Source organism: Helianthus annuus, chromosome 15 (assembly GCF_002127325.2).
Source record: "Helianthus annuus cultivar XRQ/B chromosome 15, HanXRQr2.0-SUNRISE, whole genome shotgun sequence".
In the NCBI taxonomy this organism is placed as follows: domain Eukaryota; kingdom Viridiplantae; phylum Streptophyta; class Magnoliopsida; order Asterales; family Asteraceae; genus Helianthus; species Helianthus annuus.
Genome location: NC_035447.2, coordinates 109281485 through 109304527, shown reverse-complemented (window position 1 = coordinate 109304527; position 23043 = coordinate 109281485). Strand labels below are relative to the sequence as shown.

Here is a 23043-nt window from a genome sequence, read left to right as displayed (position 1 = left end):
CCTTGGCTTTGCGGTCCGTATTCGATGACCAGAATCCAAAAATTTGTAAACTTTCAAGCTTTGATCATGCATTCCTTACAAGTTCGAATCTTGTGCTTTCCTTTTCAGTAGAGGGACCAAGTGCTCAGACCTTGCATGCTTTGCATGCTCTTACACATTTTGGTTCTTTGTGTTGAATGCTTCAAGTGCCAACATTTTCGAGTACTCACATTGGATCCAAGTCTTGAGTTATAATCAATTTTGTTATTTAGGATAACCAGATTTATTTGCATAATTTAGATGTTGATTAAATATATCATGGTTAGGGATTTATTAATAGGTCGCTCAGAGGTATAAATTAACATGTCGACGCTTTTAAATCCTACCGTACATCTTTATCTGGATCCGGGTTTATAACACGTTTATCTTACATGACACGTGTCTTAATTTTATTGAGTATGATTTTACGAGGTGTTACACTCAAAAAGTCTTGTGTCAAGTTCTTGGTCCCTGCTTTGTGAGCCTCTTTCTGGTCTTTTGTACAGTATTCTGAAGCTAGTAAGTTCTTTTCTTTTAGTTCTTTCCATAGCAATTAGTTTCGTAGCTTAATTTAGTCTAAGCATCGAGAATTTCAAATAGTTTGACCAAAGTGTTTGACTTTTAATTTTGGCCACTTTGGTCAATCAATTTCAAATCAAATTCACCCAAATGGTCTACATAATATAAGGAATAAAACCCTAAATTTGTATCTCATGATCATCACCTCTAAATGGGTCAAAACGGCAAGTCAAAACCAAATTTTTGAAAAGTCAAACACAGTTTTATATGGTTACCAAAGAATGACCTTTAAGCATATGTAATACGGTATTGTGACATCAAAACAGTTTGTACAACATAAGAAAAATATATTTTAACTTATGCAACTTGTCCAAAACCCATTTTCTCGCCCATATTTATGCACATCACTCGTTAAATTAGCTTAAAACATATAAACAAGTCATAATGTGTCAAAACCATTTTCAAAACCTTAATGAACCATCCTTATTATTAGGATCTGCCTTTAACCTTGAGACCGTACGAAATCATCGTCAACCATCAAGGTGAGTACGTAGTCCTTCCTTTTCCACTTTTAACTATTTTGGGGTGATTCATATGTGGTAACCATTTTTCTAATGCAAACTTACTACACATGGCTTATGTGAATTCTATGTTCCTTTTGTGTGAAACTTGGTGGTTCGCTAACATCTATGACTAAATACATTCTTTAACTTTGGCCAAGCCGGATGTTAGTATGTTATAACGCTATAGGTATGACGACCCATTCACACTTCCAGTGAGTTTTGTTAGTTTGTGGAAGTATCCTTTGGGAATGACAGAAACCAAACTATATGTTCTAGGTAAACCCTTTGGGTTTATTCTACCAGTCAACTAAGGTTTGAATGTATCTCTAAACGACCATGCCTTTTTTTTGCAAAATGCACAGTTTTCCGTATAAAGCCATATGATTTATACTTAAACTATCGCCATGTGATTTGCTAAACCAACCTAGGTTGCTCACTGGCTCTTTGTAGTTGATCTGTATTTTTCACATATGTTGCAGGTGCTAATTCATGATTCTATCCAAGTTCACTTCGCATAGGAAATGGACTCTAGCTTTGGTTTGCTTTAATTAAAAACAATTACCATGTTTTGAGATAAAGTTATTTTGTTTGTAATGAACAATGCGAATATGGTTAAACAATAATGTAGCACAAACTTTAAATTAGTGCCATGTGTTTTAAACAATCTATTTTATGTGACGTCCCGATATTTTCGCTGTTGGTTCACGGTTGAGGTGTTATAACATGCGTGCGCGCACACACACCATTTTGAAAAAGAAAAAAAAATTGTTTGAAAATTGTATAAAGTCACCAGAAGACGCTATGTGTACAAGGGATGTTTGAGAGCAATAAAGGGACACTAATGCCTTGTTTAAAAAATAAAGCGATGGTACCAAGTCGAAAGAAAATATAATATGGTGTTCGACTTTAGGATTGGTTGGTGAGTTTTAATTGGTTTGGGCATTTGACTTTTTTAAATAAAAAAATAAAGATAAAATAATTTATGAATGGGTAGATGCTGTCACTATTTACTAGTTAATGGTTACTTTGAGTCAAATTTGATACAGCAAGTGTTGGTTTGTTGAGGCTAAAATAACTACCCTTGAGTACCCTTTCTTCGCTTATATAACTTAAAGGTAAAAATATGTAACCAGATATATTTTTGAAATAGACCACTACAATAACATAAAACGTAAATATATTTCTTTTTATATTATACCAACCTCTATTTATTTTCGCTTTTAATAAAACACTAAAAAAATTGCTAATGAGGTAGTGGTGGAGTGGTTGGGGAAATAATTGGTGTTCCTTGTGACCAAGGTTCGATTCTCACTCTCCTTATTATTTTTTTGCGGTATCCAAGTGAAGAGTGAATACAGGTGGTGTTGGTTCGACTTGGATGAGAGGCGAGGTTTTGCCGATTATTCCACTGTCGTGCTTGTTTCCGCGCATTTGGGAAAGCCAAGGGGCTAGCGATGATCAAATAGTCAGCTTTGATCACAATACCCGGTGTCACGATGATTGACACATATTTCCTTGCTGTTAAAAAAAATAAATAAAACACTAAAAACTATAAGCCTTTGGATTTAACCAAGAGAGTCAAAAATAGCAATAAATAGCCAACGTAGTCCAATTCAAAAAATAAAACGGGTACATGGTTCGGATCCCCAGTAAACTGACTAATATATATATTCAACCCTACCACCACCATAATCCACCACACCTCCACCTCGTATTTTTCAATAAACACAAACGGAACAACAACAACAACAAGAACCCATCATCCATTATCCATCATCTCATCTCTTTCTCTCTCTAAAACCCTACAAGAGAGAGAAAGACATCAAAGCTGCAAAAGGGTGTTATCATTTCGTCATGTTGTTCAATTATCATTGTTGATCAATTTCCGATGGGCAGAGAGTGGTTATTCAAGGTTACCGGTGCCGGAGATGGTGGGAAATCACCATCTGTGGTCACCGGTAAAAAAGAAAAGTACAAGAACACTTGGTCTTCAGGTTGCATGAGTGCAATTTACAATTTGTTTGATGTTCATCACCATCAGTTTCACTTTCATCATCCGTCATTTATGTCGTCCGAATCCGGCTTTACGGATTATCAACACTCTTCTAGCTTTTCTCTTCAAGGTGTGTGTTTAAATGGTTTGAATTCTACTTGTTTTTAGGTTTTGAAAAAGATATTAATATTGTATTTTTTTTGTTTTTATTACAGGCATTGAAGCACCAAGAAATAGCTTAGAGTCACCTCAAACCAACTTAAACATACCAGTAAGTTGATTACTATTTTTAGTATATAATTTAAATTATCAAATAGCTTTGTAGCGTAATAAGATGTGTTGGAAATGTGTTCCTCGTTAGAACATTTGATGTTGTAGCATTTAAAAAAAAATAAAAAAGTATTTAAGAGTAGAGTTAGAGGGTGTATTGTATTAAAAAAAAAAAACATTATTTTAATATATTTTTTTAATTGAAGGTGGCTAAAATTCAGATCAAAACAAACCGGTCAAATTTCATTGAAGATTTATCTTCAGAATCGTGCAACTCTCCTAGCGTTAAAACACCTAATCTCGTTGCAAGACTAATGGGTCTTGATCTACTGCCTGAATATTCTTCCCCGAGAGCGTCCGCCTCATCCGTCACAACAAACGCAAATCATCACACTCGTTCGTTACCCGTGACACCTAGAGTATCAACCGCTGGTAGGCGCTCAACGGATAACGATTACCACCACCGGCTTTCGCTACAAATCGACAAAGAAAATAATTACAATTGTAGTAATGGTCAAAAGTCACTTCTACAATCGGAGACGAAACAAATCATGGTGCAAACAAGGGAAAGAAGCAGTCGGCGACTTGGTACTGATATAACAAATAGTACCATGTCGCCGACTGCTAGAGGTAAATGTCACAGAAGAGACTTGAATCTCGTTTTGGTTAGACCGAAAAAGGGTCCAGTTACTGAGACTATCGGGAAAGCAAAACGAGATGAATCAAGAGAGTTAACAAGTTCACCAAAGCTTAGATTGTTGGACATTAAAAGTAATCTCAATAAACCAGTTTCAAATTCAAACTCACGGTTGTTGTCAAATGAAGTGGTGAAATCAAAGTGTCAGACAGTAAAGATGCATCAAAAGCCTGTGAAGAAGCTGAAGAACGTAGTGAAAGATGAAAAAATTAAGAGAATTGCAAGTGAAAGATACGATTTGAGGTTGAAGAAAATGAGTCAACTAGAAAAGTCAACTGCATTGCCAAAAAAGTGTCGTTCTTTCAAGAAAGAGATGACGTCATCTTGCTCAACAAAAAGATTATCTCAAAAGCAGGTATGACATCTTTTATCTAAAATTATTTCTACCTTTATGAATTTTGTTTTTTAAATGTTTTATAATTTATATTATTTCATAACTAAAATAAAATAGACATATTTTTTGTGTCAAGAATCTATCTCAAAAGCAAGTATGACATCTTTTATCTGAAATTATTTCTACTTTTATGAGTTTTATTTTTTAAATGTTTTTTAATTTATATTATTTCATAACTAAAATAAAATATAGATATTTTTTGTTTCAAGAATCTATCTCAAAAGCAGGTATGACATCTTTTATCTGAAATTATTTCTACCTTTATGAATTTTACTTTTAAATGTTTTTTATTTTATATTATTTCATAACTAAAGTAAAATATACATATTTTTTGTTTCAAGAATCTATCTCAAAAGCAGGTATGACATCTTTTATCTGAAATTATTTCTACCTTTATGAATTTTATTTTTTAAATGTTTTTTATTTATATTATTTCATAATAAAGTAAAATATACATATTTTTTGTTTCAAGAATCTATCTCAAAAGCAGGTATGACATCTTTTATCTGAAATTATTTCTACTTTTATGAATTTTATTTTTTAAAGTTTTTTTATAACTAAAATAAAATATAGATATTTTTTTTGTTTCAAGAATCTATAGGTGTATATTATTTTATTTTATATTATTCGAATGGCAAGAATCTATAGGTGTACGTCTAAAAAAGAATCAAGTCGTTCAAAAGAATATAAATTTTTTTATGATAAATAAACAAAGCAATAAATGAAAAGATAATTACTTTTTTTGTTTTTATATCTTTTGGGACAGAAATACTAGTAAATGTAATTTTCTAATTTATGTCAGCCAGATTCTTTTTTTCATTAGAATGCATTCCAAATCTCAAAATTTACTCATTATGTTGGAAGCGAAAGTGACACTTTTAAATTTTATTTAAACACAAACTTTAAATTAAGAGTAAATTACGATTTTGACCCCTGTGATTATATCATTTTTGCCCTTTTAGCCCCAAAATGAATCTTTTAATGTCTGAGCCCCCATCTTTTTTTCAAACCATTTTGGTCCCCAACGTCTTTTTTCTAACTCTTTTGGCCTCTAAAAGTAAATGGATGAGTTAGTGTTAGGGACCAAAATGTTAGAAAAAAAAAGAAGTTGGGGGCTCAGATGTTAAAAGATTCTTTTTAGGCTAAAAGAGTAAAAGTGATATAACCACAGGGGCCAAAATCGCAATTTACTCTTGAATTAATTAAAAAATATTATTGTTTTTCGTATTATACCATCAATCTAAATTTGAAATGTGTTGTGAATAATAATATTATTGGTTTATACAATATATATGTTTAAGGAATATTTGATTTTGCAGGTGTCCTTACCTAGTAATCAGAAGTCATCGTACAAATCAAATGACACACACAATCTCAAGGCAGTAGTCACTACTAACACCACAACCACATGTTCTTCTAACCCTTTGCAACCATCAATCTATCACCAACTAGAAAAACATCGTCACCCCACCGTCGCCGCTGCCACTGCAACAAGCGCAACTGATTGTGAGTGGGATATGGGGAGGAGCATGTGGCGATTGTTGTCAACAGAGTTTATGACGGATTTAGTAGTAGAATTAGAGAGTGAGATTTTAAAGAATTTGGTACATGAGATTGTAACGGAAATGGTGGGACCCGCAGTGTCTGACATGGTGACGTCACATGTGCGGTTCTCGTGATCATTTTGGAGCAATACAGAACTAGAAGGCATATATGGAAAGTCAGCTTTATGTGAAGAGTGAAGAAGATAGGTTTTCACTAGATGACGATATTCGTAATTATTGTGTTGGTTTCCGCTTTTCTATATATAATACGAAAATGTTAATAGGCTTGAAAAATGAAAATATGGTTACAAGTTACATGTGATGATAGTCAAAGAATTGTGATTTTATAAAATAACGTGCTGTAGGTTTAGTTGATAAGGAAAGTTAAAAGAGTTTTAAAAGAAAAGGGAATAAAATACTAAATGTTGTTTGAATCGTGTCATGAATCCCCTAATTTGACTTTCAAAGTCATTAGCCCTATGGATAAAATGAATAAACATGAAGAGGGCCGGCTTAACCATTTTAGTGGCCTAAAGCGAATTAAAAACTCGAGGTTTTTTTAGAAAAAAAAAAACACTATATAAGAAAAACCCTCATTTACCTGGGCTTAGGACCGGCAACATAAACTAAAAGGTTTATTGTTGGCGAAGTTAATTAATATATTTTTTTGTATTTTTATATATATTTTGTATGTGTAAAGATTAGTTTAACCCAGCCTAAATATCATATATATATATATATATATATATATATATATATATATATATATATATATATATATATATATATATAGGGTAAGGATAGTGTAAAAAGGGACTAAAGTGTGAGAAGTGTATTATAACACTATATATAATACTATATAATGTTTTGGTCAAAAATCACACAAGAATAATGTAACCAAACTTTATGTAAACGGGGTATGATGCTTGGTTAATTATAAAAGTAAAGGATCACTTTTGTGAGAAATATGCAAAGACACAATGATTTATACGAGGAAAAAGCCCTTGATCAATGTATGATCTCCGGCATAAAAAACCTCGGGTGATGGCAACTACCGATCACCAACTTCAATATAAGAAAAATATAGTTACAACTTCGGATGATAATGAGCTGAGTACAAGGATCACTATAGTTTCGAGTGTCTAAGCGTGTGAGAATTGTGTTGTGTTCTTTTCCGAATGAGGAAGAGTGGTATTTATACAAGTGTAGGTGATCTATTTTAGGTAAAAGACTAATAATCAGCTCATTACCCCTTTAGAAATAAAAGACAATCTAGCCTAAATTGCCGCCCATAAATCAAGCTAAGTTTCCATATCCTTTGCAACGTCTATCTCTGATTTAGCTCGTGCTATAATTGTGAAGACGCGTCCCTTGATTATGATGCTAAGAGCGTATCCTGCTAGATGTTCCTGCAAAATATCATTGTATTAAACGAAGGTAACTGTTAGCATGAGGATCCTGTAATGGTCCATGATCCTGATCCTGAAGTCCTTCTGAAGATCACTGTCTGCCAAATAAACAAGGATCACTGGTTAGGATCACGTGTAAGGATCACGTATAATAAAAATCCAGCCCTAACAATTGCCCCCAAAATATAAGGAGTTTATTTTAAAAAAACGAGTTATATTTTGCTTTGATCTTATCTGCAACGAATGACTCGGATAACTAGCCGTTAATATCGAACTAGCCGTTGCAACCCTTACGTCATAGATGTGACAATCCCTGCAAATCATGATTATAAATAGGAGATAGGGTTGGGATCACTCTGCATTTAAATTCGAGATATCTTCCCTTTATAATCGCTACCGAAGATCGATCAGGTATTCTCTTTTCTTCTCTTTCCATTCTTCCTTCTCTTGCTCTGTTTTTTTGCTCCCCTGTTTTTATTCTGCTGTGAGGATGTTGCTCCGAAACTCTCCCCATAAGGATCACGAGAAGAGCAGTCCCCTGAAAAGCCAAGGGATCATTAAGGATTCTCCTACGGAGAGATGTTGCTTTACCGATGCTCATGTAGATAGGATTCGTCATTGCTTTCCGGCGGATGCTGTTTTCAAATCCTTCACATCCACTGCTTTGAGTGACTTTGTTTCAGACACCTGGGTGATCTTTCCTGCAACTCCATTTACCATAGGATATTCGTATCCTTTTCCGGCCTTCACCCAATCTTTCTTTTCTCTGACCGGCATATCTTATATCCAAGCTATGCCGATGATCTGGAGGGTCTTGTATACCTTCGAGAGGATCATCGAGCAGGAGGGGATTGATTTAGGGATGGCAGAGCTGGCCGAGCTTTATGATCTTACCACGTTTGGTTCTCATCGATATTTGCTGAAACGGAAGGCCGGGGAGGATCACCCTGTTTTGAAAGTTACCAAAAATGACACAAACTGGAAGCGTCGTTTCTTCTTTGTGAGAAGGGATTCCCTCCCTGATGGGAATGATCTGCCCAAGGAGTGGGCCACCCATGGTAGGATAGAGGATCCTGGAAGGATCACCATCAGACTGATCTCTTATGATGAGGATCACTAATGTCTTGTTTTTTGTTTATTGTGCAGCTGTCTCCATTGCTCATCTCAAGTTAACCCCTGCTGCCAGAGAGAGGGTCCTTGCTTTCAAGAAGCTTGATCCTGAAATCAGAAGTTTTCAAGTCACCGTCCAAGATTCTCAAGAAGTATCCTCCGCATCTGCCACTATGTCAAGTAAGTATCCTTATTAAAAAGTAAGTTATATGTAAGACTGTTTAGTTAGTAAGGGAACTTATCTTGTTTTGGTTGTGTAGGCGCTGGGAAACCTGCTAAGTCTGCCAAGTCTGCATCCAAGTTCGGGATTGATGAACTTGCCAACGTCAAGTCTTCACGAAAGAAGGCTTCTGTTGCCAGTCCCTCTGCTTCGGCTCCTAAAGCACCTGTTAGAGGTAAGGGGAAGAAGAGGAAGACTTCTGAGGATCTCCAAGGATTTCCCCTGATCCGCCAACAGTTCCTTGACTATGTCAATGAGGTAAGGATCATTGCCCCTGTTGGTTATCCTTCTCGAATATCCTGCTTGTATATTCTGCCTTGGCCACGTCGAGGATCAGGAGAGCCAAATCGCCGACCTCCAACAAATGGGCGTGTTAAAGGATCTCAAGATAGCCGATCTTGAGAAGGAGCTCCGGGCTACAAAGGATGAGGCTGCTCAAAGGCTAATTGACATGGATGGCGAGAAGCAGGAGATCATCCAGGATGCCAAGGTCTCTGCCGCAACTGCTATGTACAAGATACAACTACAAATGGCTGCGGAGGCTCAGGATCCTGCCTTTGACAAGAGCTCATGGGACGTGGAGGGTTGGAAGGCAAGATTGGCAGAGCTGGAGAATGAGGACGAAGCAGAGGAGATCCCAATGCTGGAGGGCGGTGATGCTGACAAGGATCAGGGTGGAGAAGCTGGTGGTGATGGAGCAGCAAAGGTGTGAGCTGCTGGATTGGGCGATGATGGATATTTCGAGACTAGGCCGGAGCCCAATTTTTTTGAGTTTGGTAGTGGTTTGTTTGTGGTTTGAAACAATTATGGTTTGTAATCTTTGAACAATAGTTTTTAGGGTTAAGGATCCTGGATCCTTTGAACAATAGGTAGGATCGCAAAAGGTGGAGGGATCCTCTGTTTGGGGGATGAAGCCTTTGTGATCCTGTCGCCTTTAATTTCCTGCACCTGCTAAGACCGCATAGACAATGGACACCCTTTGCCAACCCATGTGGACGGGCCACGTTTTGCTGGTAGAAATGTGGGTTGGCAATTTTGACAACTTTTTGAAAGGGTTTAAGATCCTTTTGTTAATAATATAACTCTAATCTTTCTGGCTTATCTCGTGTTGTTATCCTTTATTTATCTTCTTATTTCCCAGTTTTTAGAAACATATTTGTTAGAGTAACAAGAGTTGAGCAAACCTATGTTTAATAAATTTAGGATATGATCCTAGATCAAATATCCTATCATTGAAAATTTTCAAGGATCATAGTTTTAGTTGTCAAAGTGTAGGGGTTGTTAAGTATAATCAAAATAGTCAAGGATCATACCTGAGGATCCAAGTTAGGATCCTAACCTTTAATCAAGATAACCATACGATAAGGATTAAGGATCCTTATTTGTTTAACTTCGAGAACCTGAAAAATGGAACATATCTTGGGACTAAGCCAATGTAAAAGATAAATTAGTAGCTGGGGACATGCCCAAAGGATAACTGGGGATGATCCCAAAGGATCACTGGGGACAAGCCCAAAGGATAACTGGGGACAAGCCCGAAGGATAACTGGGGACAAGCCCAAAGGATCGTATGTAAACTGGAGTATGGCCCTTACTGGCGACTATCCAAACTTAGTGACATGAAAATGTCAAAACCTTAGCTAACGTGAAAACGTTAGAAACCTTATGAACGGATGTATGGTACGTCTACCATTATACGTAGGATCCTGGGTATAGCCAGTACGATGAGGTTGTCAGCCCCGGAAGTGGGTACTGGTCCCAAAGACGTGAACTATATCAGGATCATCGTGCGCTGCTGGCGGAAACTGGGGATAATCCCAAGGATAACTGGGGACAAGCCCAAGGATCTGCGTTGCTTTTGAAGATCTTTGACGATTTGCTGTAGATACCTGAACTATCATAACTCAAATGGTTCGTGAGAAGAGGATGAAGGATACAGGATCCTTATCCTTTGGTAAAAAGTAAAGAAATGTAAATGTTTTAAGATAAGGACATTACCAGATTAAAGATCACTGACATCACCTGGATCCTTCGAGGATACTTCAATAAAAGGATCACATGCTTGAGGGATCATGTTCACATAAAGTATCTCTTTAAGTGAACAACATTCCAGGCTCTTGGTAACAAGTTTCCTTCCATGGTTAGCAATCTGTATGCCCCCTTTCCTGCTTCAGCTTCAATCAAGTAAGGGCCTTCCCACTTTGGTGCTAACTTCCCGTCAGCAGGATTAATAGTGTTTTGGAATGCTTTTCTCAACACCATATCTCCGACTTGAAACTTCCTTATCCTAACATTTTTGTTGTAAGCACCAGCCATTCTTTGTTGGTAGCTTGCCATCCTTATCCTAGCCAGATCCCTGATTTCTTCAATAGTATCCAAATCCTGAGCCAGGATTGTAGCATTCTCTTCAGGATCACGAGCACTTGTTCTAGCGGTTGGGATCACCATCTCTGTTGGGATCACTGCTTCTGCCCCAAATACTAAAGAAAAAGGTGTTTGATCAGTGGCATTCTTGGGAGTTGTCCTGTCAGCCCATAGCACATAAGGTAACTCCTCTGCCCATTTTCCCTTCTTGGATCCTAGCTTCTTCTTCAGATTGTTGATGATGATCTTGTTGGATGATTCTGCTTGGCCATTGGCTTGTGGATGAACTGGTGTTGATGTTATCATCTTGATTCCCCAACTGTCACAAAAGTTAGTAGTTCTGCTTCCAATGAATTGGGAACCATTATCACATACAATTTCAGAGGGAATGCCAAATCTAGTTATAATGTTTCTTTTGATAAAGGATATAACTTCTTTTTCTCTGACTTGAGCAAAAGCTTCAGCTTCTATCCACTTAGAGAAGTAGTCAGTCATGGCAAGCATAAATACTTTTCCACCAGGTGCTTTAGGGAGCTTGCCAACTATATCCATTCCCCATCTCATGAATGGCCAAGAGGATGGTATGGGGTGTAGCAATTCAGCTGGTTGATGAAGGATATTGCTGTGTCTTTGACAAGGATCACATTTCCTAGCATATTCTACAACATCCCTTTTCATGGTTGGCCAGTAGTATCCTGTTCTAAGGATCCTTGAGAATAATGCCCTGCCCCCAGTGTGGTTTCCACAATCTCCTTCATGGAAGTCTCTCAACACTTCTTCAATTTCAGGATCCTCAATACATCTTAAATATGGTCCTGCAAGGGATCGTTTATATAGCACATTATTTAAGATTGTAAATTGAGATACCTTGATCCTGAAAGCTCTAGGATTTTCTCCCATCGGAATCTCTCCGTGTTGCAAGTATTTTATGATTGGTGAGACCCATGATCCTGCATAAGATTGAGCTTCTTCACTAGGGATTACTGCAGTATCCTCTTCTATTTCCATGGCCACTTGATTTTCAATAGCAGGAGCCAGGATATGGATGATAGGGATACTTATGTCTTCTGGAATTTTTAAGGATGACCCTAAGTTGGCCAATGCATCAGCTTCCGTGTTATCCTCCCTTGGTACCTGTGTTAAGCTGAAAGAGACAAAAGAGAGTGCCAATTCTTTGACTATCTCTAAATATTTGGTTAGTTTTTCACCTTTAACAGCATAGGATCCATTAAAGTGATTGGTGATCAATAATGAGTCTACATATACTTTAAGATATTTCACCCCCATATCCTTAGCAATTTGCAAGCCAGCAATTAAGGCTTCATATTCAGCCTCATTGTTAGTTGCTTGGAACTCACAGGCTATGGAGTGGGGTATTATGTCCCCCTGTGGCGATTTTAGTAGTATCCCGAGCCCTGTGCCCTTGACATTTGAGGATCCATCAGTGTGTAGTATCCAGGGATCCTTGGTCTCATCCAGCTGTTGGACTTCCAATTCTGCTTCTTTTTGTAGATCACTACTGAAATCAGCCACAAAGTCAGCTAGTGCTTGGGATTTAATGGCTGTTCTTGGCTCATATCTTATATCATGGGCACTAAGCTTTACTGCCCACTTAGCCATTCTTCCTGACATCTCTGGTTTTCTGAGGACATTCTTAATTGGAAAGTTAGTTTTAACAACAATAGTATGGGTTTCAAAATAATGCCTTAACTTAGTTGATGCCATGATTAATGCAAGAATAAGTTTTTCGAGGTGTGAGTACCTGGATTCGGCATCAAGTAAACTCTTACTTACATAGTAGATAGGATATTATGTACCTTCATGATCCTTAACAAGGACAGCGCTTACAGCGGTTGAGGATACCGCCAAATATAAGGATAACACATCTCCTTTCTCGGGTTTTGATAATGCTGGTGCTGAGGACATATATTCTTTAAGGGCTTGTAAAGCATTCTCATGTTTCTCAGTCCATTCAAACTTCTTGTTCTTCCTTAGGATATCGTAAAATTCTTTACATTTTTCTGAGGATTTTGATATGAACCTGTTCAGAGCTGCTATCCTGCCTGTTAGCCTTTGCACATCCTTAGCATTGGCAGGGGACTTGATGTTTACTAGTGCTTTAATTTGCTCCGGACTTGCCTCAATGCCCCTCTGAGTTACCATATATCCTAGGAATTTACCTGCCTTAACACCAAAGTGGCACTTTGAAGGATTAAGCTTCATGTTATAATTATCAAGGATATCAAATGCTTCCTCCAAATCCCTTAGGTGATCCTCAGCTTTCTTTGATTTGACTACCATATCATCTATGTATACTTCCATAGTTTGTCCAATTTGATCTTTGAACATCATATTCACCAGCCTTTGATATGTTGCACCTGCATTTCTTAATCCAAAAGGCATGGCAATATAACAATACAAACCTGTTGGGGTCATAAAGGCTGTATCCTCTTGGTCAGATGGTTCCATCTGAATTTGTTGGAATCCAGATGATGCATCCATAAAGGTTAACAGTTCATGCCCCGCTGTTGCATCCACCATGGAGTCAATGTGGGGTAATGGGAAAGGATCCTTGGGACATGCCTTATTTAAATCAGTGAAATCGACACATACCCTCCACTTTCCGTTTTTCTTTTGGACAACGACCACATTGGCTAACCATTTTGGATATTTTACCTCTCTGATCATACCTGCTCGAAGTAGTCTCTCTACTTCTTCTTGGATAATGGCATTCCTTTCCGGTGCAAACTTCCTCCTTTTTTGATGGATTGGTTTGATAGAACTGTCAATGCCAAGTTTGTGAGTAATAATATCCTTTGATATACCTGTCATATCTTCATGTTTCCAAGCAAAGGTAGATTTTCTTCTTTTGAGGAAGGATATTAAGTCTTCTTTCATCTTGCCAAGGATCCCTGATCCGATATAGATTTTTGATTCAGGATCACTAGGATCCAAGAGGATTTTGTCCACATCTTGTTCCCTTGCCTCCAAGACATTCCTCGGAGGATACTGTAATTGCTATTGCTCCCTTGGCTTCGAGGTTGGCTTCATGGATGAGGTATAACAATCCTTAGCCTCCTGCTGATCACTGTCGATCTTGATTATTCCCCATGGGCTAGGGAGCTTCACACATTGATGGTAGGTGGATGGGACTGCTTTCATATCATGTATCCAAGGTCTGCCAAGGATAACATTGCAACAAGACAAACAGTCAATAACACAAAATTTCTGATAATTATGTAATCCTTCCACGTAGATTGGGAGTTTGATGCCCCCCAGAGTTTTCTTCGTTTCTCCACTGAATCCTACAAGCACGGAGGATCTTGGTGTGATGTCTGATTCTGGGATACCCATTTTCTTCAGAACATCAAGCTGGATAATGTTCACTGAGCTTCCTCCATCGATAAGGATCCTGCGAACAAAATGGTTAGAGATAAAGATAGTAATAACTAAACTATCATGATGAGGATCCTGAATATTGACGCGATCATCCTCATCAAACGTAATTATCTTCCCCTCTGAGACACTTGATGTTCTAATAGGCCTTTCTCCATTATCCATTTTTGACTCTTTTGCATGTCTTTTGGCCGCCGAGAAGGATGTACCACAGATGTCTGATCCTCCGGAAATAAAGTTGATCACTTGTGCATTTGCCGGAGGTGCTGGAGCCTTCTCAGGGATCCTTTCAGGATCCTGAGTCCTTTGCTTTTTTCTTCCCAATAATTCTTTTAGGTGCCCCTTGCTTAACAGATATCCAATCTCTTTTCTTAAAGCTATGCATTCTTCAGTTAGATGCCCGAAATCCTCATGGTATGCACACCATTTTGACTTGTCTTTAGTCCCGGATGGTTTATCATTCTTCCTGGGCCACCTAGCTTTTTCACCTAGATTCTGCATTGCAAGGATTAGTTCATGATTATCAACGGAAAAACAATATTCTGAGATTGGAGGATAATCCTCATCATCCTCTTCTTGGTCAACAGCGTGCACATTCTGGTTCTCATTTCTATGGTAGGATTTGAATTTGTTGTTCTTGAAGGAGGATCCTTGCTTCTCCTGTTTTGAGGATCCTACTTGTCTCTCCTGGATCCTCTTGTCATCCTCCAGCCGGATGAACCTGAGTGCCCGAGTTCTTACTTCATCTAAATTCCTGCATGGTGTCATAACAAGATCATCATAGAATAATGAATCCTTAAGCAGTCCCATTTTGAAGGCTTCAACAGCCGTAGCCATATCCAGGTTGGGAATGTCCAAGGATTCTTTACTAAATTTAGTTATGTAATCCCTTAATGATTCATTATGACCTTGGGTTACCCTATATAAATCACTGGTTAATCTTTCAAATTTTCTACTACAAGAGAATTGGTTATTGAATAAATTAACTAAATTAGCAAATGAAGTAATAGAGTAAGGGGAAGACTTAGCAGCCACTTAAGAGCTGATCCAGTAAGAGTGGATCCAAATCCTTTACATAGGCATGCTTCCTTCAGCTTTTCTGGGATAGGATTGATCTCCATCCTCTCCCTGTATTGTGCTATGTGCTCCTCTGGATCCGTTGTACCATCATACAGCTTCATAGTAGGGATATGGAACCTTTTGGGCACCTCTGCATCACAAATTGGTGGTGCAAAGCGAGATACCTTGTGGCTTCCATCTGCAATCTCTGGGATAGGCTTGACTACCCCTGGAACACTTGAGATCATATCTTTTAGCTTCTGCAATTCCCTGGCCATAGCATGATTGACACCTGTATCCTGCATGAATCCATGGTTAGTAGTAAGATGATTATTTAAAGCGTTACCTCCCATTGAGTTCAAGTTAGTGAATCCATATTGCTGGGATTCGGGGATAACGGAGGGACCAGTGGAAGCAATGGTCTGCATTGGGATGAAGTCCCCTTGATGGACATCTAGACTTCCTGTTTGCAAACTTTTTAGGGATCCTGGCATTTGGAAGGATCCTGGTATCTGGAAGGATCCTGGAGCGAAGGAGGATCCTTGACCCTGGGATGATCCTGGAACAAAGAAGGATCCTTGACCCTGGGATGATCCTGGAACAAAGTAGGATCCTTGAAGCTGCTGTGTTCCCGGATAGGCTCCCGAATTCATGAAGGATCCCATATGCTGGGGATAGGATCCTGCCGGTTGAAAGTGTGAGCTTGATGCCTGAGTCATTGCTGTCGATCCGAGGTGCAATCCTCTTGATTCTCCCACAATTTGCACGTCTGGAATTCCCGATGGCTGAGAAGTGATCATTGGAGTATCAAAGCTCAAGGATTTGGGCATCAGTGGGGAATGATCCTCTGCCGTTCTCTTTTGTCTTTTGAGATCTCCAATTTCCCTGAGGATCCTATCATTAGTTTCATCCTGCCGCTGCATACGATCCTTCATCTGCAAAATCAAAGTAAATACATCACTAGTACTGGGAATATAGGAATTCATAGCAGAAGGAGATGGAGGTTTAGAGTTAGTAGGAGTTTGTCTCTTCTCAGCATTCTTCTGGGATCCTACCCGTGGAGGAGGCAGAGTGTTCTGAGACGAGGTGACTGCAGACATTGCCGTGGACATGTTTTTCAATGATGAAGCCATGTAATTCTTCGAAATGATTTTGAACAAAGAGTTTTCTTATGAATGAAGCACCAATTGCCCCACGGTGGGCGCCAAACTGTTTTGGTCAAAAATCACACAAGGATAATGTAACCAAACTTTATGTAAACGGGGTATGATGCTTGGTTAATTATAAAAGTAAAGGATCACTTTTGTGAGAAATATGCAAAGACACAATGATTTATACGAGGAAAAAGCCCTTGATCAATGTATGATCTCCGGCATAAAAAACCTCGGGTGATGGCAACTACCGATCACCAACTTCAATATAAGAAAAATATAGTTACAACTTCGGATGATAATGAGCTGAGTACAAGGATCACTATAGTTTCGAGTGTCTAAGCGTGTGAGAATTGTGTTGTGTTCTTTTCCGAATGAGGAAGAGTGGTATTTATACAAGTGTAGGTGATCTATTTTAGGTAAAAGACTAATAATCAGCTCATTACCCCTTTAGAAATAAAAGACAATCTAGCCTAAATTGCCGCCCATAAATCAAGCTAAGTTTCCATATCCTTTGCAACGTCTATCTCTGATTTAGCTCGTGCTATAATTGTGAAGACGCGTCCCTTGATTATGATGCTAAGAGCGTATCCTGCTAGATGTTCCTGCAAAATATCATTGTATTAAACGAAGGTAACTGTTAGCATGAGGATCCTGTAATGGTCCATGATCCTGATCCTGAAGTCCTCCTGAGGATCACTGTCTGCCAAATAAACAAGGATCACTGGTTAGGATCACGTGTAAGGATCACGTATAATAAAAATCCAGCCCTAACATATAACACCATATAAACACCGTATAACAATATGTAACACCATATAATACCATATAACACTATGTAACACTATATAACATTATATAACAAATATAACACTATACATCTATCATAGACATGCTATCAGACAAACTATAATGTTATTTTTGTTATATAATGATATATAGTGTTACATAGTATTATATGGTGTTACATATTGTTATACGGTGTTTATATGGTGTTATATAGTATTATATGTAGTGTTATAATACACTTCTCACATTTTGAGCACTTTTTACAGGATCCTCTACGTATATATATATATATATATATATATATATAGAGAGAGAGAGAGAGAGGAAGTGTATTGTACAAAAGGGGTAATCGTACATCACGTACGCTAATATGCTGACCGTCAGATCTGTTTGATCATCTCGCAATTAAGGTTTAATCATTAAGGGCAGATTAGTATTTTTCATTCTTGTCACAGGGGTAATTCAGACATTTACTAAAAACAAGGAAATTACGCGAGTTCGTTATCTCCAGCATCCCGGTAATTACGATCAGTATCAGTTTCAATTGATTTCCATTTTCAAATTATAAAATTAGCGGTTATTGGTGGGCGAGTAGGGTTTCATCAGTTTTGTCTTTGTAATGGATCCACAGAGTAGTAATGCTCGAAACATAGATGATGTCGAATTTGAAGATGCTGAGGTCGATACCGGACATGATGATGCAGAGCAATATCGGAATCCGACATCAGACAACAACGTTACCTTAGACGATCAGACTAGTAAGTTGTAAAGTAAATGGCTTTATTAAATGTGTTGTGTTTTATCTCCATCATTTTCACAGTTATTAGGTTTCTTAAATGTGTTTTTAATCACGAGTGTTTGTTTGAATGCAAGAGAAGTTTAATTTACTGGGTGTTTTTTGTTTATGCGGTATTAGATTCTGAAGCGTTATTATTATTACATGCGTTATTTATAGTGATGCGTTAATTTTTTTTTTCAATTTTCGTGATTTTATTTTATTTCTCTGTATGTTTATAATATTTTCTTGTTGTCATTTTTTAAATGTAGATGAAAGATTGTATATCCCAGAGGTAGCTTCATCATGTGTTCCTGTTATTGGAATGGAGTTCTCTTCCATAGAACAAGCATATGTTTTTTATCAGACATATGCCAAGAAGGCTAAATATTTTGTGTGTTCAAAAGAGGGGCATAAACCACAGGCATTTGATGATAATTATTCGAAGTTGGCTAAGCCATATAAACGTAGGAACAGACCGACTATTCGAACCGGCTGTAAAGCACAAATTAAGCTTTGTTCGACGGATGGGGTGTTGTTTAAGGTTGATAAGTTTGTTCAATCGCATAATCATTCATTCGTGTGCCCCAAAGATATGCACTTATTACCAGCTTATAGACATCTGTCTGAGACACAAGAAGAGATGATATGGGAGCTTGGTACATTGAATCTTGGGCCAGTGAAAGCCTTTAATATAATGAGAAAAAGATACGGAGGGTTTGAAAATGTAGGCGCAACTAAAGACGATTGCAAGAATTTTAGAGCTAGGATACATAGCTACATCGGACAGTATGATGCAGATATGGTTATCAATAGGTTGACCGATAAAAAGCAGTTTATGGTTGATTATTCATTCTTTCATTCGGTCGATGAAAACAAACGATTAACCGGCCTGTTTTGGGCCGATGGCTTGTGCAAACGTAACTATGCTGAGTTTGGAGATGTCATATCGTTTGATGCTACATTTAAAACCAACAAGTTAGTCATCAGTTCAAGCTTATTACTGTTATTTTTTTTATAATCATCTTGTTTTTTTTTATATTCATTTTTTGAATTCACATTTTGAAGGTATAAAATGGTTTTTGTACCTTTTACTGGTATTGATAATCATTGTCGAAATGTGACACTTGTAGCCGGGTTGTTAGCATCCGAAAGCATTGAATCATACAAGTGGCTTTTACAGTCATTTTTGAACTCATTTGGTAAGCAGCCGAATGTGGTTGTCACTGATCAGGATCCCGCGATGAAACAAGCCATCGAAGCAGTGTTCGATAAGAGTAGGCACAGATTATGTATGTGGCACATAATGAAGAAACTTGCTGATAAGGTTAGGTTCAAATAGAGTATGCGTGATTATGTTAGAACTGGCGTAATAGTTGTATTGGTTTCATATCTTTATTTGCCCACACTAAAAATATTCATCATGCGTTATTATATACATCATGCGTTATTATGTTCATTATACATTTTTTTTCATTACCCTTATTCAATAAGTTCCAATTCTTTGGTTTAATAGGTCGGACATCAGCTGTGCAATAACGAAGACTTTAAGAGACGTATGTGTGACATTGTATGGACAGATTCGATTACGCCAGAAACGTTTGAGAGAGACTGGAAGCTGATAATGATTGATTTCGGTCTAACTGAGAATAAGTGGATTGATGATATGTTTGGCATGAGATCTTCGTGGATCCCAGCGTTCTATCGTCATGAGCCTATGTCTGGGCTTATGCGGACCACTTCTAGATCAGAGAGCGAAAACCATTTTTTCTGTCAAGTTGCGAATTCTCAACTTACCCTTGTTGAGTTCTTTAACCATTTTGATGGTGCAATGGACATTCAAAGATTCAACCATCGGAAGAATGACCATATATCTAGAAATACAGTCCCAGATAACTTTTCTGAATCTACTCTAGAGGATGATGCCATGAAAATTTACACCAGGTCAATTTTTGCTGATCAACAGGCAGAGTTACAAGGAACACTGTCCGAGTGCCTTCCTATAGAGACTAAAATTGAGGAACCTTTTTTGAGGATAAGTATGAAGGATTGGAAAGCTCACGGCGACGGTTTATTAGAGGTAATAATATATACATCAGCTAATATGCGTTTATTGCCAAACCATGTTTCCTTTTTATTTTATTTTTTATTATTTTTCTTGTGTAGGTATGTTTCAAGAAGGGGGAGGATGTAATTGCATTATGCACGTGTCGCAGGTTTGAACAATATGGATTGTTGTGCAAGCATATATATTTCGTGTTCAAGATGTTCAAAGTGAAGGAAATTCCCAACAAGTATGTAATGAGAAGATGGACTAAAGATGTCGTACCGAATGATCTTAATAATACATTTGATATTACTGTTGACGGTGATGATGCGCATAAAAAGGCCAAAGAGGTTGCGTATGAGATTATGCAGACTGGAGAGTATCTTATTGGTAACCTGATCAAAGATTTCGATCATCTACTTATAGTCAGAGATCGGATGAGAGAGATGAAAGAAATGGTTGATGAACTTCGCATAACCAAGCCCATCGACCCTAAGTTTGATAGATATTCAAGGTTAATTGGTTACGAGAAACCAAACACTGACGATCCACCTACAGTCCGTGTGCCAACCGGTATTAGAAACAAAGGACGAGGTTCACATAAGCGGATTAAATCAAAAAAAGAGAAAATTATTAGTCTAAAAGGCAAGAGAAGTCGGACATGCAGTGTTTGCAATATCAAAGGTCATGACATTCGAACCTGCGAGGTGTTAAAGGGTAAAGCTACTGCTGCTGATAAGGTTGCCAATAAGGAGGGGAGGAAAAGAAGAGCAATTCAGTTAGAGAAGGATCCTAATTTAGTTGATGAAGAGGATGAGGAGGTTGAAACTGGTGACGAAGAGGAGTTTGAGGAGTCCGACGAAGCAGAAGATAGTGATTTTGAATGCGAAGACGAGTAGTGTTTGAACAACATAAACATTCCATATTTAATGATTTTGTTATGACTGAACTTTATGTAATCTATGACATTCACATGTTTTTTTTCACATGATATGGGTGATTATATATCTCAATTGATTTTTTTACCCTTTTTTTTGTGATTAATCATAACCATACACAGGACTATTTGAAATGGAGACTTCAAGTGACCAAACACTGATTCTCATCTCCATAACTAGCGTAATAAAATAAAAACTCATGCGTGATAATTTTTAACATGCATTTTTTTCATATCAATATTGCTAAAGCAACATTCAAAAAAGTATGAGACATCAAGTGACATAACACTGAGTCTCATCATCATAACTAGATATGGGTGGATGATTTACCAAAATATACCACCACATATAACTTCAATACACATAAAACTAGACTTAAAACTACCATTGTTCAAAATACCAACAACACATTAGGTCATCCCGAAAATCAACAAAATAGTGTATTAATCAGCCATACCACCTACTTCGGTGACATTATCTTCCCAACCTCCTTCTCGGACGTCTCCATCTTCTCTTCAACGGTCTCCACTGCATCTTTCAGATATGAGTATACCAAGTTATCTGCAGATGCTTGATCCTTCATCAGTTGTATTGCTTTATCCCTCAACAAAGACTTTGGTTCTTCCAGCAGCATTCCCCACACTTCCTGGGTTTTTTTGTTGTTCTAATAGCCTTCCCTGCACATCCAGAATATTGTTACAAGAGTTAACATTAGAAGCAAGTTCCGTTAACCTGCGGGTATTCAAGAGCTCCTTGATTGCTTCGTTTGCGGGATCTGTCGACATTGTTGTTCTTGAAGAGAGTCTGATATATGTTTTTTTTTAGTATATGCCTAATGGGGGGGGGGGGTGAGTTCATCATATATGTGTGTTACTGAGTAATTAATTTTGGTAGTTGAGAGATATTTTGGTAAGTTAAATTTAATATTTTACATCATTACAACTCATATCGACTTAACAGTAGTCTATCTAGTTATAGGGTTTCATTATTTGAAGAGATAAGTATTTTTATACATCAAGTTGCATACTGATAATGTCTGCATAATTATCACTTCATGCGGGATAAATAGTTGGACGTGCGTTATTTTTTTTAATTCTTGCGGTATAATTTGGTCATGCGTGCTTTCCTAATGTGTTCATGCGGTATAATTGGGACATGCGTGATTTCATGCTGGAATAAAAGTTGTATACTGTAAGCGTGTTTTTTAATATAATGTTTGCCTAATTATCATTTCATGCGGGATAAAACTTGGGCATGCGTTATATTTTTAACATAAAAAGAATCTAACTTCTACTTGTAATGGGCAAACAAAACTACAAAAAAAAAAAAAAAAAAAAAAAAACAGCTGTCATGGTCAATAATTTTATATTGTCCTCTTGCTCTGCAATTCCCTTTTATATATCGTTGGAAAACCGTTCAATTTTTATCCGTTCAATTTTTATTTTAAAACATGGCAGATTCTTGTAATTCATCGAGTGGTTCGTCTTCGTCATCTGGTATGCGTGCTTATCTAACAAAGAGAATCGAGGATCAAATAGCTGAAGACAAGTCTTGTAAAGACTTGCTGGAAACTAACATTCATAGGGTTAGAGAGAACATGAAAAGGAGAGAAGAGATACTGAATTTGTTGTCTGGTATGTCAGATTCAAGTGTCAAAGAGGTGGCTATGATGTTTATGGTTGATCTTGGCAAGCGGGATGAGAAACAGTTAAAACAACTTGCGGACGCCATTACCGTCTTAGGATGCTCTATGGAGTTGAAGATCCATTTTTTAGAGACTTATTTCT

The 23043-nt window shown here is 37.5% G+C and overlaps 2 protein-coding genes and 1 long non-coding RNA gene across 3 annotated transcripts; all 3 read left to right on the top strand.

Moving 5' to 3' along the window:
* The first annotated feature begins 2741 nt into the window (after positions 1-2741).
* LOC110912164 lies at positions 2742-6350 on the top strand. The gene is made up of 4 exons (XM_022156836.2): positions 2742-3223; positions 3309-3364; positions 3570-4415; positions 5774-6350. Exons 1-4 carry the CDS (start codon positions 2989-2991, stop codon positions 6131-6133), a joined length of 1497 nt encoding a protein of 498 aa, XP_022012528.1. The 5' UTR covers positions 2742-2988; the 3' UTR covers positions 6134-6350.
* An 11550-nt stretch (positions 6351-17900) lies between these two features.
* LOC110910039 lies at positions 17901-18644 on the top strand. Its single transcript, XR_002575800.2, has 3 exons — positions 17901-18014; positions 18128-18254; positions 18544-18644. It is a non-coding gene; the product is annotated as an uncharacterized LOC110910039 (long non-coding RNA).
* An 89-nt stretch (positions 18645-18733) lies between these two features.
* On the top strand, positions 18734-21217 carry LOC110914022 (protein FAR1-RELATED SEQUENCE 5-like). Its single transcript, XM_022158834.2, has 4 exons — positions 18734-19249; positions 19340-19598; positions 19788-20351; positions 20438-21217. The coding sequence occupies exons 1-4, from the start codon at positions 18867-18869 to the stop codon at positions 21215-21217; spliced, it is 1986 nt and encodes a 661-aa protein (XP_022014526.1). The 5' UTR covers positions 18734-18866.
* Positions 21218-23043: the final 1826 nt, after the last annotated feature.

Excerpts from the sequence above, each read along its gene's own strand:
- LOC110912164 (XM_022156836.2), top strand. The coding sequence starts at position 2,989 with ATGGGCAGAGAGTGGTTATTCAAGGTTACCGGTGCCGGAGATGGTGGG. Across the intron at positions 3,365-3,569 it reads AAACCAACTTAAACATACCA|GTGGCTAAAATTCAGATCAA; the intron begins GTAAGTTGATTA and ends TTTTAATTGAAG. Across the intron at positions 4,416-5,773 it reads AAAGATTATCTCAAAAGCAG|GTGTCCTTACCTAGTAATCA; the intron begins GTATGACATCTT and ends TTGATTTTGCAG.
- LOC110914022 (XM_022158834.2), top strand. The coding sequence starts at position 18,867 with ATGCACTTATTACCAGCTTATAGACATCTGTCTGAGACACAAGAAGAG. Across the intron at positions 19,250-19,339 it reads GCTACATTTAAAACCAACAA|GTATAAAATGGTTTTTGTAC; the intron begins GTTAGTCATCAG and ends CACATTTTGAAG. Across the intron at positions 19,599-19,787 it reads TGAAGAAACTTGCTGATAAG|GTCGGACATCAGCTGTGCAA; the intron begins GTTAGGTTCAAA and ends TTGGTTTAATAG.